At 41.5% G+C, this 16538-nt stretch overlaps 1 protein-coding gene across 3 annotated transcripts in view; it reads left to right on the top strand.

Moving 5' to 3' along the window:
* GK5 (glycerol kinase 5) overlaps positions 1–16538 on the top strand; it is an 86231-nt gene that overhangs the window by 22934 nt on the left and 46759 nt on the right. For all 3 annotated transcript variants that reach the window (XM_023555467.2, XM_064275537.1, XM_023555468.2), the window contains exons 4-5: positions 1377–1470; positions 10123–10254. In XM_023555467.2, the coding sequence (XP_023411235.1) occupies positions 1377–1470; positions 10123–10254 (226 nt within the window). The remainder of the gene's footprint in view (positions 1–1376; positions 1471–10122; positions 10255–16538) is intronic.

Genomic DNA, 16538 nt, shown 5'->3' with positions numbered 1-16538 from the left:
GGGTGAAATAAGGAAGGCATAGAGCCTAAGTACTCAGAAGACAGTAACCACGGTAGTGAATGTGGTTTTTGTGAGTGACTGGTAATCTACATTGCATTCAAATTGCATTTGGCTGAGGCCATGGGGGAACCCTGGTGGCATAGTGGTTAAGCGCTGTGGCTGCTAACCAAGGGCGAGCCATTCGAATCTGCCAGGCGCTCCTTGGAAACTCTATGGAACAGTTCTACTCTGTCCTATGGGGTCGCTATGAGTCAGAATCGACTCGACGGCACTGGGTGGGTTGGGAGGCCACGGGAGGTCAAGAGGAAACATTGGGGAGGGATTAGCTTGACTGGTGGGGGACATCCTGGATCAAGAGAGATGTTGTTGGTTCTGTTTCAAAGATAGGAAAAGTTAAGTATATTTGGAGAAGAGGAAGGAAGGAATATTAGATGAAATTAGGTGATGAAAGAAATGAGAAGGTATGGATACAGAGAGTACAGCCTTGAACTTGGAGAGGAAGAGCTTTTCCTGTGAACCGAGGGAGATGCAGGATGGCCATAGGTGTAGCTAGTAGAGGAGTGGGGTGTTGAGGAAGGTCATTCCCTATGCTGTTACCTCCTTTAAGAAATAAGAGGCCAGAGGTGACCTAGGGCTTGAGAAGCCTGGTGAAGCTTTGGGTTTGCCATTGTGGGATATGGAGAGGGAACTTATGAGGCACAAGAAGATGGCTTTTATCTTTTTAAATGACCTTGAGAATGCAGGCAAGGTTGCCTTCCATAGATATGGATTGGTACCAATTCACAGGCTAGATGACTTTCCTCCAGCCCCTCTCATTGGCCCTGGCATTGAGGGTGGGGAGAGTAGAGAGTTAGATTGATCCAGGGGTAGGTGCTTAAATGGGTGGATACCAAACCAAAACCCATAGCCGTCAGGTCAATTCTGAGTCCTAGCGACCGTATAGGACAGAGTAGAACTGCCCCATAGAGTTTCCAAGGCTGTAATCTTCACGGAAGCAGACTGCTACATCTTTCTCCTGCAGAGCGGCTAGTGGGTTTGAACCACTGACTTTTCGGTTAGCAGCCAAGTACTTTAACCACCGCACCACCAGGGCTCCTTAAAAAGGCGTCTAATTAGGTTGAATGTTGAGGGGTAGATAGTATGAAGGCAGTTAAAGTAGTTAAAGGGATAGCTCTTGGCCTCCAGGAAAGTAAGTAAGCCTAGGAGGGGTTGGTAGGAAGAAATCAGGAAGTTTGAGGGATTAAAGGGAGCAGTCAGGTGGACAGGCAGCTTATTTGAAATTACACTTTGGCCTGACATTTTGTTTTCCCTTGTGGCAGATCATGATATTATATAGTTTCTGATTATTCTCAAAATACTATTTCCATCTTTCTTAGGAAAACGGGAAATCATTTTCACAACTTCATAAGTTGGCAAGACCTAAGAGCTGCTGACCTCGTAAAATCGTGGAATAGTTCTCTTATAATTAAGGTAATCTTTTGCTTATCTTCTGTGATTTGGGTATTATTGTTTTTCCTGTAAATGTCTCTTAACCATACCTTAATTGTATACTTTTCTACCTATATTGCTTTAGGACATTAAGAAGAAAATACTCACACACACACACACTCCCTACACCAATGAAATTGAATAATACTCACCTAAAAGAATTTGTGGTAGGCCCGAGCACTTAACAACCGCACCCTGGGAAGTCCTAAAGAGCCTTGGAGGAGGGCCAGAATGTCACCTGGTAGTGAAAGTTCGTGCCTCTGACCTTGAGAAATAGGAAAGATGCAGACCAGATAGGATGAAAGGTCTAACTTTCATCATCTTTTGTTATGAAAACAACCAAATTTTATTGAAGCAAGCTATAAAAATTACACTTCCCAAGTAGAATTTATACATTTAGGGGTGAAAGTGAAGAAGAAAATATTAAAATTTATGTGGTCTACCCATAAGTCATACGAACACTTAATTCAGGCACCCTAACCTAATTCAAAATTAATAAAATCTCAATTATTGAGATTATCATGTGTGGAAAACCCTATTATTTCTGTGAAAAAAGAATTTGTAAAAAAAAGGGGTTGCATGAATCAGGCTTAAAATAGTTAAGGACAAGTTCTGATAAATATGCCTTTATAATGCCATTCTCAGAAACTTTAAAAATAATCAGGAAAGAGCTCAATGTCATCATTTTAACAAATTGGGATTTTCATTTCCATGAGTTTATCAACTCTGTTCATCTCTTTGGCTTATCCCTTGGTCCTGAAATAATTGTAATTCTAATGTAGGTATATACGTACATTTTTGTTTTCTACCTTGTTCATTTAACATGCAAAAATTTACTGTATTTTAATAAAATGTAGAATTGTGTTTTTAGTGGGTACAGAATATACTATAGAATTTACTTGCCATCATTCATAAAACTGATATTTTAAAATTTTTGTTACATGCTATGATGAATAACTTTTATTTTTATAACTGTTCTTCCCATCTATAAAGTGAGAACACTCTGCTTCATAGGGCTGTTGGGAGATTGAAATGAGACACCGTATGTAATCCTGTTAGAATTAGATGTGACTGCAGTTAACAGAGACCTGACTCTGTTGGTTCAGGCACATAGAAATTTCTTTGCTCCTCTCAAGATGCAGACTGGGCCACCTGGTAGCTCTGTGAAGTCCTCAGGAGCCCAGGCTTCTTCCAGCTCACCATTCCTAGGTTGTGACTTTTGTCCTCATGGCCTGTTGTTAGGTGCCATTGAGTCGGTTCTGACTCATCGTGACCCTACGTACAACAGAACGGAACACTGCCTGGTCTTGTGCCATCCTCACAGTCGTTGCTATGTTTGAGCCCATCGTTGCAGCCACTGTGTCAGTCCATCTCATTGAGGGGCTTCTTCTTTATCGCTGACCCTCTGCTTTACCAAGCATGATGTCCTTTTCCAGGGACTGGTCCCACCTAATAACATGTCTAAAGCACTTGAGATTCACAATCAACACCCACGTGGATGCAGCAGTCAAGAAATCAAATGAAGAATTGCATTGGGCAAATCAGCTGCAAAAGACCTCCTTAAAGTACTTAAAAAGCAGAGATGTCACCTTGAGGACTAAAATGTGCCTGACCCAAGCCATGATATTTGCAGTCATCTTGTATGCATGCGAAAGCTGGGCAATGAATAAGGAAGACCGAAGAAGAATCGATTCATTTGAATTATGGTGTTGACAAAGGATATTGAATATATCATGGACTGCCTCATGGCCTTGATGACTCCAGACAGGTTCCCAGGACAGAACAAATGAGGAATGAGACACTCTCAGCCTTTTAAGATGTCCTGGAGCTGCCTTGCACATACTTCTGCTTGCATCTCAATGAGCAATACCTGGTCCCATGGCCACACTGAAAGAACCCTGCGGTGGCACATTAGTTAAGCACTTGATTACTTGGCTGCTAATCGAAAGGTTGGTAGTAGAAATCCATCAGCAGCTTTGTATGAGAAAAGACCTGGTGATCTGCTCCCATAAATATTACAGCCTAGAAAATGCTCTGTCATATAGGGTCACTAGGAGTCGAAATTGACTCAATGGCACACAACAACAACAACATGGCCACACTAAATGCAAAGGAGGCTGGGAAATGTAGTTTTGTATCTGGCAACAGTGTGTACCCAGTTAAAAATTAGGGTTCTCCTATTTAAAAAAAAAAGGAGAGAATGGATATTGGGATAAATAGCTGGCTGTTACAGGCTCTTAGCATGGTGCCTAGTACATAGTAAGCCACCAGTAAATGACGATGATGATGATGACAGTGACATCAACGACAACATCAACATTAGCAGCAGTTGCTTCTGTCGGGTCGTCTCCCCCAGACCCCCAAATCTCCCGCACTCCTAAGAGTGAGGTTACTGAGTCAAAGAGTAAGACAATTTTCCAACTCCTCAAATGTAGCCAAGCCTGCAACATTTGATACAATGTATAGTATTAAATTATTTTAATACTTAACAGTTATTAAGTTATTGTTTTAATATTTCACAACTAAATGCTGTCTTAGTTTTCTAATGCCGCTGTAACAGAAAATACCACAAGTGGGTGGCTTTAAAGAACAGACATTTATTTTGTCACAGTTTTGGAGGCTAAAAGTCCAAATCCGCATCTTGGCTGTGTTGATTCCTTCCTTCTGGGTAGCCCGGGATCTTCCTTGGTTCCTTGGTGAGCCTCATCTGGCATCTGTATTCCCCTGTGGTGTGTGCCTCTGAGTCTAATCTGCTCTTTTTATAACCCAGAAGTGATTAGGTTTAAGACACACCCTACACTGATACAGCCTTGTTTACATAACAAAGAAAACCCTATTTCTAAACATGATCACTTCTACAGGAATAATGTTTAGGATTCCAACAGGCACTTTGGGAGGACACAATTCAATCTGTAACAAATACCTTCTCATCTAGGGAGCCGGCACCAGGTGGTGTATGGGGGAGTGTCTGAAACATCAACTTTATTTGATAAATATTTGAAGACATTAACTTTACATGAAAACAAACTTGAATATAGTATAGACTATAACAGTCATGCTGAGTGAAACAATTTTGTCATAATCTCACCTGCATTGGTTTTTCTTTTGTTAGTTTGCTGTATAAAACGCACCTTGTTTTAATAACTTGTAAGGTTGAATATTGAGAGGTGCTTTTTAAAGCAAAAAGAGACATTAATTAAAGGAGCTAAAAACAGTTGTAAGAAAATGTCAGGAACCTAACAGGTCAATTCAGCCAACATTTCTTGAGTCATGACTCATTCCTTAAGTCTTTCAGGGGGATGTGTAAAGTTTTTATTCCTTTGAAAATAAATTGTGTCTATGAAAACATTTACTTTTGTAGTATAAGCCCCAAATCTCAAATCTTGATGTGAAACTATGGCAAAATAACTGAGCATTTGAGCAACTTTGTCTGCTTGGTATTGAACATGTATATGATGAAAGTTTTGACTCCTCTTAGCAGAAAAATACAGTCTCTTGCAGTTTTAGCACGTACAAGTCCAGGGCCTGTCCTACCAGTGAAGGAAACTGGCCCTGCAGCCATCCCTTCCCAGATGCTAGCTGTTTATCTGTTGAGGCTCTTGGAAATGTCTAGTGTGTATGTGCTGGAGCTGGCACCAATGTCATTGGTTTGGCCAAGGCCTGCACCAGGCAAGATGGTGAATTGAAGTGTGTTGGCAATCTCCGATACCATTGCTTTCTTCCAGTCTGCCTAGAATAGAATCTCAGTCCTTTACTATGCTTTGGTCTTATTTATGGCTCTGAGCACTTCTCAAACCCCTTTCTCCCTGATGTCGCTAAGTAAGCTCCAGCCTTGCCAGTCTGCTTTTGTCCTTGTGGCACCCATGTCCTTTCTCACTTTAAGGCCCTCGTACTTGCGAGCATTCCCTCTGCCATCATGGCTGGATCCTTCTCATCCTTTAGGGCCTAGCTCACAGGACAGGGAGCAATTTCCTGCCACCCTATTACTGAGTTTCAAGTTTTTATACCTGTTTTTAATACAAATTTCTATTAAGGTAATTGTAGATTCACATGCAGTTATAAGAAACAACACAGAGAGACACCTTGTACACTTTGCAGTTTCTCCCGATGGTACCATCTTATGAAACTCTAGTCATGTAACAACCAGGATACACCTTGTACACTTTGCAGTTTCTCCCGATGGTACCATCTTATGAAACTCTAGTCATGTAACAACCAGGATATTGGCAGTGATACAATCCACAGATTTCACTCAGATTTTCCCAGGCTTACTTATACTCATTTGTGTGTGTATGTGTGTGTGTGTATTTATTCCTATCCAGCTTTTTCACCTGTTCAGGGTCAGGTATCAAGATACTGACGCCCTCATGGTGCAGTGGTTAATAACTTGGCTGATAATCAAAAGGTTGGCAGTTTGAATTGCCAACCACTCCTTGGAACCCCTATGGGGCAGTTCTACTCTGTCCTGTGGGGTCACTATGAGTCAGAATTGACTCGATGGCCATGGGTTTGGGTTTTTTTTTGTTTGTTTTTTTGTGTTGCTCATTTATAACCACATCCACCTCCATCCTACACATCCTCTTCCCTCCCCCATCCCTAGCTCCCGACAATCACTAATCCATCCTCTATTTAAAACATTTTGTCATTTCAAAACTGTAATCATATAGTATGTAACCTTTCCGGATTGAGTTTTTTCACTTGGCCCAATTCCCTGGAGTTCATCCACCTTGTTGTGTACATGTAGTTGGTTCGTTTTTAATGCCGGTAGTATTCAGTGGCACAATGTACCACAGTTCATTAAACCATTCACCTGTTGAAGGAGAGCTGTGCTGATTCCAGCTTTGGGCCATTACAAATAACGCTGCTATGATCATTCATGCACCAATTTTTCTGTGAACAGTCTTTTTCTCCCCACTGGAATATACGTCCCAAGAAGACAGAGATTTTGCCTGTATTAGTCACTGTGTTTCCTTCAGGCCTAGCCTAGCTTGGTATATAGAAAAAATATATATATATATAGAAGGTACTCAATAAATGTTTAAGTACATGAAGGAAGGTTTTGATTGTTTGCAGCCCTGGTGGCATAGTGGTTAAGAGCTTGGCTGTTAACCAAAAGGTCAGCAGTTCGAGTCCACCAGCCACTCCTTGGAAATTCTGTGGAGCAGTTCTGCTCTGTCTATAAGGTCACTATGAATAGGAATCAACTCATTGGCAACAGGTTTGGTTTGGTGTTGGGGGTTGATTGTTCAGACATTAACTAACGGTGCAGCCGTTAAAGCTGTTAATGCTTTTGTGTGACCTCCTCTTCCCAAGATATCTGAATTTTAACACAAGATCCCTGAAGGACCGGAATCTAAGTTTTTATAGGGAAAGGTGTAGTGTGCTTAAGGGGGGAGAACTCATTTCAGTTTACATCATTTCTTAAAGTATTATAATAGATCAAAAGAAGAATCATGGGTGGTCTTCAAAACTCTTAAAAAAAAAAAAAACCCCAATGCCGTCGAGTCAATTCATTTTAATAAATAACGTAAACCATATAGTCCACGTAAAATATGAAGAAGCGCAGAAGGTTTGAGCCCTGGACAAGGTGAAAGGAAGTTAAAAGAGTAAGACTGAAATGTAAAGAGAACCGAGTCTCCAGATTTTCTTGACTAACGTATTATCAGTTAAAATGAAAAAAAGAAATTCGTATTACTCTGCTTAATAGATAAACCAAAATCTTTAAATTTAGTTTTTTGGAGGTTGGGAATAACAGAGGAAAAATGCAAGGAGTGGGTAAGTTTTTCATTAGTGAGCATTTTGTAAAACATCAGCTTCGGAAGTTGTGGTGTCCGTTTCCATCCTTGGAGTGGGCTGCAGGTTAGGGTTTTTGTTGTTTTTGCTTTAGTGTATCTTAGAAATCTTAAAACTCAAAGCTAGTGTTCTGTGTAACTAAGGCTTTTTTTTTTTTAATTGAAGATTTCGCTCAGTAAGAAGTTGATCTGAAACTGTATGATATGTTTCGCCTTTGACTTTTAGATAAGTATTCTTGTTGCCATCGAGTTGCTTCCGCCTCATAGTGAACCTATAGGACAGAGTAGAACTGCCCTGTAGGGTTTCCAAGGCTGTAGTCTTTACAGAAGCAGACTGCCACATCTTTCTTCCGAGGAACAGCTGGTGGGTTTGAACCACCAACCTTTCGGTTAGCAGTTGAGGGCTTAAACACTGTACCATCAGGGCTCCTAAAGATAAGTATACCAAAACAAACAAACAAGCCAAACCTGTTGCTATCAAGCCAATTCCAACTCACAGCGACCATATAGGACAGAATAGAACCACTGACCTTTCGGTTAGTAGCTGAGTGCTTTAACCACTGGACCACCAGTACTCCCTAAGATAAGTATAGGAGCAACAACAAAAAGAAAACCAAACCCACTGCCACTGAGCTGATTCCGACTCATAGTGACCCCGTAGGGTTTCAAAGACTGTAAGTTTCTATGGAAGCAGACGGCCACATCTTTCTCCTGCTGAGCTGCTGGTGGTTCGAACTGTCTACCTTTTGGTTAACAGCTGATCACATTAACCCCTGCACCACCAGGGCTCCTAAGATGAGTGTAAATAGTATCAAGTAAAAAAAAATTTTTTTTCTGAGTACTTAATAATGTATAGAGAAATTTCCTATTCTGGGTTAGTAGTCATTTAGTTAAAAAATATATTTCTAAAAAAACTACAGATTTTATGATTCCAACTACATAACATTCTGGAAAAGGCAGAACTATAAAGAGAGTAAAAAGATCAGAGGTTACCAGTGACTCAGGGAGGTGAGGATGAATAGATGGAACACGCAGCGTTTTTAGGGCAGTGAAACTGTTGCGCATGATATCGTGATGGTGGCTACGTGACATTATGCCTTTATCTATAGAAGTGCACAACCCAAAGAGTGAACCCTAATGTCAACGATGAACTTTAGTGATAATAATGTATCGATAATGGTCATCGGTTGTAACAAATGTATCACATTAATGCTGATTTTAATCTTAGGAGAAACCTCGTGCAGGGGGGAAGTGGGGTATATGGGAACCCCCTATACTTTCTGCACATGTTTTCTGTAAACTTACAATTACTCTAAAAGGTAAAGTGTGTGTGTGTGTGTGTACTGTTTCTTAGGCACTTTGAAGCTAAGATGTAAGATTATAAATAACATGAAAATATTGGAATATGAGCCTTCGAAATCAAAGAATAACCAAGAGCTTTGAGCAGAGGGTATTACTGATTGAATGGCAATGAAATGAATTAATGCTACCCTGCTACTAAATAGCATAAATTTGTCCGTGAGGCCTACAGTAAAATTTAAGTATATATATCCCAGTGAAATAAATACTGTAAATATAGCCTCATACCTCCATTGTCTTTCTTTACTTCCATCATTAAAAATAGGTGGAGGTAGAAAATAACTGTTATTTTAAAAGATTTTTATAGTTTATATTTTAAAAAAGATTTTTATAAGGTATTTGCTAAGGAAGGGTGTGTGTCATGGTTGTATCCTTTCACCAGACCTATTCAGTCCGTATGCTGAGCGAATAATCCAAGAAGCTGGGCTGTATGAAGAATGTGCATCAGAGTTGGAAGAAGACTCATTAACAACCTACGACATGCCGATGACACAACCTTGCATGGAGACAGTGAAGAGGACTTGAAGCACTTACTGATGAAGATCAAAGACTATATAGCCTTCAGTATGAACTACACCTCAACGTAAAACAAAAATCCTCACAACTGGACCAATAAACAACATCATGATAAATGGAGAAAAGATTGAAGTTGTCGAGGATTTCATTTTACTTGGATTCACAATCAATGCCATTGTAAGCAGCAGTCAACGAATCAAACAATGTGTTGCACTGAGCAAATCTGCTGCAAAAAGACCTCTTTAAAGTGTTAAAAAGCAGATTTCACTTTGAGGACTAAGGTGCGCCTGACCCAAGTCATGGTATTTTCAATCGCCTGTTATGCCTGTGAAAGCTGGACAACGAATAAAGAAGATCAAAGAAGAATTGATGCCTTTGAATTATGGTATTGGCAAAGAATATTGAATATACCACAGACTGCCAGAAGAACAAATAAATCTATCTTGGAAGAAGTACACCCACAATGTTCCTTAGAAGCCAGGATGGCAAGACTTTGTCTCATGTGATTTGGACATGTTATGAGGAGGGATCAGTCCCTGGAGAAGGACATCATGCTTAGTAAAGTAGAAGATCAGCAAAAAAGAGTTAAGACCCTCAAAGAGATGATTGACACAGTGGCTGCAACAATGGACTCAAACCTGGCAAAAATTGTGAGGATGGCGCACTACCAGGCAGCATTTTGTACTGTTGTTCATTGGTCGATATGAGTCAGAATTGACTCAGAGGCATTGGGTTTCAGGTTTAATCCAGGATGATCTTATCTTGAGATCCTGAACTTAATTATTTCTACAAAGAGCCTTTTTCCAGATAAGGCTCAGGGTGAACACATCTTTTGGGGGGCCACCATTCAACCCAGTATAGTAGTTAAGTAACTGTTCATTTTCTATGCATGTGTATAAAATTAATATAGAAACATCAAATACCATTAAATGCAATTTCCTAAAATACCTTTTTTTTTTTTTAATAGCTAATACACGGTTCCTGCCAACTGCTTCATTTTTTCACTAGAAGTAAACGGCTCTTAGGTGCTAGTTTGTTCTCTTTCACAACACAGCATGTTTCGTTGAGGTTGGCCTGGGTTTTACAGAACCTGATGGAGGTAAGAAAAGTTTGTATATGTTGAAACCTGGTAAAGACTATGGAGGAGAAAAATATTCAATGAATAAAGATAGTAATTTGATTATTTGAGGGAAAATTAAGTGCCTAGCAGGTATAGAGATGGAAGACAGGGCATCTTTCTATACTTTTTTTTTTTTAACTTTTTATTGTGAGTTATAACACACGTATAGAAAAGTGAACAAAATTGGAAACGAGCCATTCAGTAATATGTTGTAACATATGTTGTAAGCATCTGTGTAACAACACCGGAATCAAGAACTAAAACACTCGCTCCACTCCCAGAGATCTCCATTGTACCTGTCTTAGTTATCTAGTGCTGCTGTAATACCACATGTGGGTGACTTTAACAAACAAATTTATTTTCTCACAGTTTAGAAGGCTAGGAGTTCAAATTCAGGATGCTGGCACTAGGGAAGGCTTTCTTTCTTTCTTTATCAGCTCTGGAGGAAGGTCCTTGTCTCTTCCGAGCATCTCTCCTGGGTGATCTTCATGTGCCGAGCATCTCTCCTGGGTGATCTTCATGTGCCGTGGCATCTGTCTTGCACAGCTCTGCTTCTCTTGCTTGCTTGTTTAATCTCTTTTGTATTTCAAAAAAGATTGACTCAAGAAACCCCCTACACTAATCCTGCCTCATTAACATAACAAAGACAAACCATTTGCAAATGGGATTATAAACACAGGCACAGAGGCTAGGATTTCCAACACATATTTATGGTGGACATAAAACCCTGGTGGCGTAGTGGTTAAGTGCTATAGCTGCTAACCAAAGGGTCAGCAGTTCAAATCCACCAGGCGCTCCTTGGAAACTCTATGGGGCAGTTCTACTCTGTCCTATAAGGTCGCTATGAGTCGGAATGGACTCGATGGCACTGCACTGTGCTGCAATTCAACCCATAACATTCCATCCTTGGCCCCCCAACATTCCTGTCCTTGCAACATGCAACACACATTCCCACTGTCACATCATCCCAAAAGTCTTAAATCAACTCCACGTTCAAAATCTCATCTTCTGAATCACCTGAATCCAAAAAGGGTGAGACTTTAGGCATATTCCATCCTGAGGCAAAATTCCTCCTCATCTGTGAACCTGTGAATCCCAGGATACAAGTTATCTATTTCCAAAATACAATGGTGGTACAGGCACAAAGTAGACATTTCTATTACACATGGAGACACTGGAGGGAAAGAAGGCATAATGGACACCAAGCAAGTCCAAAACCCAGTAGAACAATTTACATTAGCCCTTGTCTTAGGCTGGGTCCTCTAGAGAAACAAAATTCGTGAAGAGAGATAGAGACAGAGAAAGAGAGAGAGAGATTTATATCAAAGAAATGGCTCAGTTGGTTGTACAGACTGGAAAGTCCCAAGTCCATGGCTCAGGCTGGAGGTTTCTCCTGACTCATGTAGCTGCAGGGGCTGATGAACCCAAGACTGGCAGGTAAGCTGGCAGGCCACTGGCTCACAGGCTGTGGAGGCTGACAAATCCTAAGATCAGCAGGTAAGCTGTCACCTCAAGTCCCAAGAACCGGAGGTCAGATGAACAGGAGGCAGTTGCAGGATCCAGAGCAGGCAAAAGCCCACAAGATTTGCCAGAAAGTTCACATATATTGGATGCAGGCCACAGCCCCAAGGAAACTCCTTTCCAACTTTTTGGCTGCTCATATCTGATCTCATCATGGAGATGATTACATCATTACATAGCTGCCAAACTATATAACTGCCAAGCCACAGAGAATCAGGGTCTAGCCAAGCTGACACACAACTTTAATCATGACCACTCTTAAGGCTTAAAAATAATCATCCTCTGTTCTTTGAGACCCTCTGGGCAATGACACTGCCCTCCAGACTGTGGGTGTTGGCCACACCCTCTGGATTCTGGGTGGAGGCCCCTCGGCCCTGGCCTTCAGCTCTGCCTTCCAGGCCTACTGGAATGACAACTCTGCTCCCTCAGCTTTGGGTGGCCCCATTCTCCTAATCCATCTGAGTGGCTACCCCACCCCCTGAGCTCCAGCAGGCCCTGTTCTTCTGCCCCTTGGGTGTGGCAGCCACCCCGCCCCCCCAGCTTTGGGGCCCCATGCCGCTGGCACTCATGAACAGCAGCCCCACATTCTGGAACTGAATGGGTGAAGATCTGACTCTTTGAATCCTAGGAGGCCGTGGCCCCACTCTTTGAAATCAAGCAGGCCTTGCTTCCTGTGCTGCTTCCAACAGTTCCACTGATCTCCAAGCTGCTCCAGGATAGCCCTTTTCTTGCAGGACAACAGCTGTAGCTCCTTTGGCCTGTTTCCTGCCTGTAGAATTGCAAGAGGCAGGCAGTGTATTTTCCTTGTGTTCTTTCTCTGTCTCCTTTAGTCTATGGTGATGGGTTTTCTGCTGGGGTATTTGGTTAGATCAGTCACAAGATGTCTTAGTCTGGATTCTCTAGAGAAGCAAAATCAGCAAAGCATATAAATATATATAGAGAGAGAAATTTATATCAAGGAAATGGCTCATGTGGTTGTAGAGGGTATTACGTCCCAAGTCCATGGATCAGAATAGAGGCTTCTACTGATTCACGTAGCCACAGGGGCTGGCGAACCCAAGATTCAGTATGTTGGAGAGCAGGGCTCTTGCTCACAGGCTGTGAAGATTGATGAATTCCAAGATCAGCAGGCAAGATCACAAGGCTTCTCCTGATTCACGTAGCTGCAGGGGCTAGCAAACCCAAGATTCAGTAGGTCGGAGAGCAGGACACTTGTTCACAGTCTGTGAAGATCAGTGAATCCCAGGATTGGCAGACAAGACTTCAGGTAAGCTGCTAGCTCGAGTCCCAAGAACCAGAGGTCAGATGAACAGGAGCCAGCTACAGGATCCAGAGCAGGCAAAAGCCAGAATGTCTGCTTATATTCAGATGAAGGCTACACGCCCAAGGAAACTCCCTTTCAACTGATTGGCTACTCACAGCAGATTCCATCATGGGGGTGATCACATATCAAATCTCAACAGGGATGCGATCACAATACTATACGACTGCCAGAACACTGAGAATCATGGCCCAGCCAAGTTGACACACAATCTTAACCACCACACAGGCTTAATCACTTTAACAAAAGATTGTGTAGCCATGTCCTTAGTGAACATTCTGGGATACATGTCCTTAGTTTGTACAACTAAATTTTCCAAGCCTTTAAGTTCTGTGTTCATTTTGCACGGGTCATATTTTTAAAATTTTTTATCATGTATTAGATGAAAGTTTGCAGAGCAAATTTATTTCCCATTCAATAGTTTGTATATCAAGTGCTTCATGACATTGGTTGCATTCCCCTCAATGTGTCAGCACTTTCCCCATTTCCACCCTGGGTTCCCTGTCTCCTTTCATCTGGATTTTCTACCCCTTCCTGCCTTCTTGTCTTTGCTTTTCGGCAAATGTTGTCCTTTTATCTTGTATAATTGATTGTTCTGAGGAACACGTTCCTTTTGGGTGTTATTGTTTGCTTTATGGGCCTGTCTTTTGTTTGGCTGAAAGGTGGTCTCTGTGAATGGCTTCAGGTCCAGGTCAGAAGGGTGTCTTGGAGCCATGGTCTAGGGGCTTCCTCCAGTCTCTTTCAGACTAGTAAGTCTGGTCTTTTATTTGTGAATTTGATTTTTTGTTCTACATTTTTCTCCCACTCTGTCTGGGACCCTCTGTTGTGATCCCAGTCAGAGTGGTCAGTAGCAATAGCCTTTGGACTAACTGCTTCCTTGAGTCTTTGGTTTTCTTCACTGTCCTTTGCTCTGGATGGGAAAAGACCAATAGTTATATCTTAGGTAGCTGCTTGCAAGCTTTTAAGAACCTAGACATTGCTCACCAAAGTAGGATGCAGAACGTTGTCATTATGAACTGCGTTAGCACATAACCTTTTTTTTTTTTCCTCCTTCAAAAATTTATACACAAATTGTTTAGTGGTGTTAGTTGCAATCCCTGCAATGTGTCAGCACTCTCTGCTTTTCCACCTTGGGCTCCCCGTGTCCATTCATTCAGCTTTTCTGTCCCTCCCCATCTTTTCTTTTGGGCAGGTATTTCCTGTTTGGTCTTGTATAGTTGACTGAACTAAGAAGCACAGCAGTTGGTCCAGTAATTCTTCTATTTTGTTTGCTGTTTGGCACCTTCAAGCAGTTGGTTTTTAATATTTTGCCCAACTTTTCTACTAAATTACCTGGTTTGCCACTATTGGAAGTGAAATTTCCTTGGTTAAATTCTTGAACATTTTGAATCCTAGAACTGAATTATATCATTGTTGACAATCATACACTAGATTATAATTCCATGATTTGTACTTTCTTTCATTCTGTTGTGCACAGGGTCGCTATGAGTCGGAACTGACTCGATGGCACTTAACAACAACAACAACTTTCTTTTTTACGCTCTAGGAGGGTCACTATAGGTCGCTATGAGTTGGAGTCGACTCGACAGCAGTGGGTTTGGTTTGGCTTTAGGATGGTTTTTACTGTTAGAAATAATGGACTTTGGTGAGTGATGTCTGGAGTCTTAAAAGCTAGTAAGTGGGCATCTAAATGCATCAATTGGTCTCAACCCACCTGGAGAAAAGGAGAACAAAGAACACCAAAGACACGAGAAAAATAGGGCCCCAAGAGACAGAAAGGGCCACATAAACCAGAGACTCCATCAGCCTGAGACCGGAAGAACTAGATGGTGCCTGGCTATTACCAATGACTGCCCTGACAGGGAACACAACAGAGAATTCCTGATGGGGCAGGAGAAAAGTGGGATGCAGATCTCAGATTCTAGTAAAAAGATCAGACTTAATAGCCTGACTGAGACTGAAGGGACCCCAGAGGACATGGCCCCCAGACTCTCTGTTAGCCCAAAATTAAAACCATTCCCGAAACCAACTCTTCAAAGATTAGACTGGACTATGAGACATAAAATGATACTCGTGAGGGATGTGCTTCTTACCTCAAGTAGACACATGAAACTATGTGGGCAGCTCCTGCCCAAGGGTGAGATGAGAAGGCAGAGGGGGACAGAAGCTGGTTGAATGGACACAGGAAATCCAGGGTGGAGAGGACGAGTGTGCTGTCACATTACAGGGAGAGCAGTTAGGGTCATATAACAATGTGTGTGTAAGTTTTTGTATGAGAAACTGACTTGAATCGTAAACTTTCACTTAAAGCACAATAAAACAAAGAGAGAAAAAAAATAGTGGAGACATTGGAATGGAAAAGCTTTTCTCTTTTCTCTTTAGTCACTCAGACTCTAAAGAGAAAAACAAATTCTTCACATAAATACCGATGGTGAGTCTTTGTATAAGTGAAGGATTGAAATAAGATTCACCTATATGATAGGGTATGGGCAGAAGAGCACATTGTAAGGCTGTTTCTGGATCTGGAAAATGAGGTGGTTGTGACAAGTCATCATTTAAGTAGTTATTAAACATCTGCTCTTTACTAGGCACTGCTCTAGACAAAGGGATTAGTAATGCCTAAGTTCCTGCCATCAAGGAGCCTGCATTTTAGTGGGGAAGACAGAAAATAAATAAATAACTTTAGATTTTAAAAAGTGTTAAGAAGGAGAGTAAATGAGAGAAAAGTGTTAGAATGTGACGGAGGCGGGGAGTTATTTTAGATGGGGTGATTAGAGAAGGTGACATTTGAACAGACTTGAGGGAGGAGGTACGGTATAAAGACCTGGGGGAAGAGTGTTTCAGGAAGAGCAAACAGCAAGTACAAAGACTAAGGGAACAATGAGTTTGGCATCTTCTAAGACTAGCAAGGAGGCCACTGTGGAGAAGACTGAGTAATGTGGAGAGTGGTAGGATGAGTCAGACGTAGGTGGGTGACAGATTTAGTTAGGCTGTTGCAGTAGAACAGGCAAGAAATGATAGTAGCTTAGAGTAAGGTGACAGTAGTGTAGGTGGTAAGACGTGGTCAAATTCAAGAAAATTCTTAAAGGTTGAATGAACAAGGCTTGCTGATTGTTGAATGAGGGGCATGAAGAGATGAGAGCTATCTAAGAGGACACCATGATTTTGGAGTGAATAATTGGGTAAATATTGGTGCTCAATACTGAGGCAGTATTGACCACGAGAGGAGCAAAGTAGGTGCTCGTGGGTGAGGTGGAATCCAAGAGTTTTTTTTTTTTGCCCATGTTAAGTTTGAGATGCCTCCAGGGGGAGATACTTAATAAAGAAGTTGGTTAAGTCTGGAGGTTACAGGAGAGGTTAGGACTAGAGGTAAGAATTATTTAAAAGCTTTTTAAGGGCGAAAAGAGAACTGTCCTCAGGA

The sequence above is a fragment of the Loxodonta africana genome, chromosome 23, assembly GCF_030014295.1.
Source record: "Loxodonta africana isolate mLoxAfr1 chromosome 23, mLoxAfr1.hap2, whole genome shotgun sequence".
NCBI lineage: Eukaryota > Metazoa > Chordata > Mammalia > Proboscidea > Elephantidae > Loxodonta > Loxodonta africana.
This window is presented reverse-complemented; position numbering and strand designations above follow the sequence as displayed.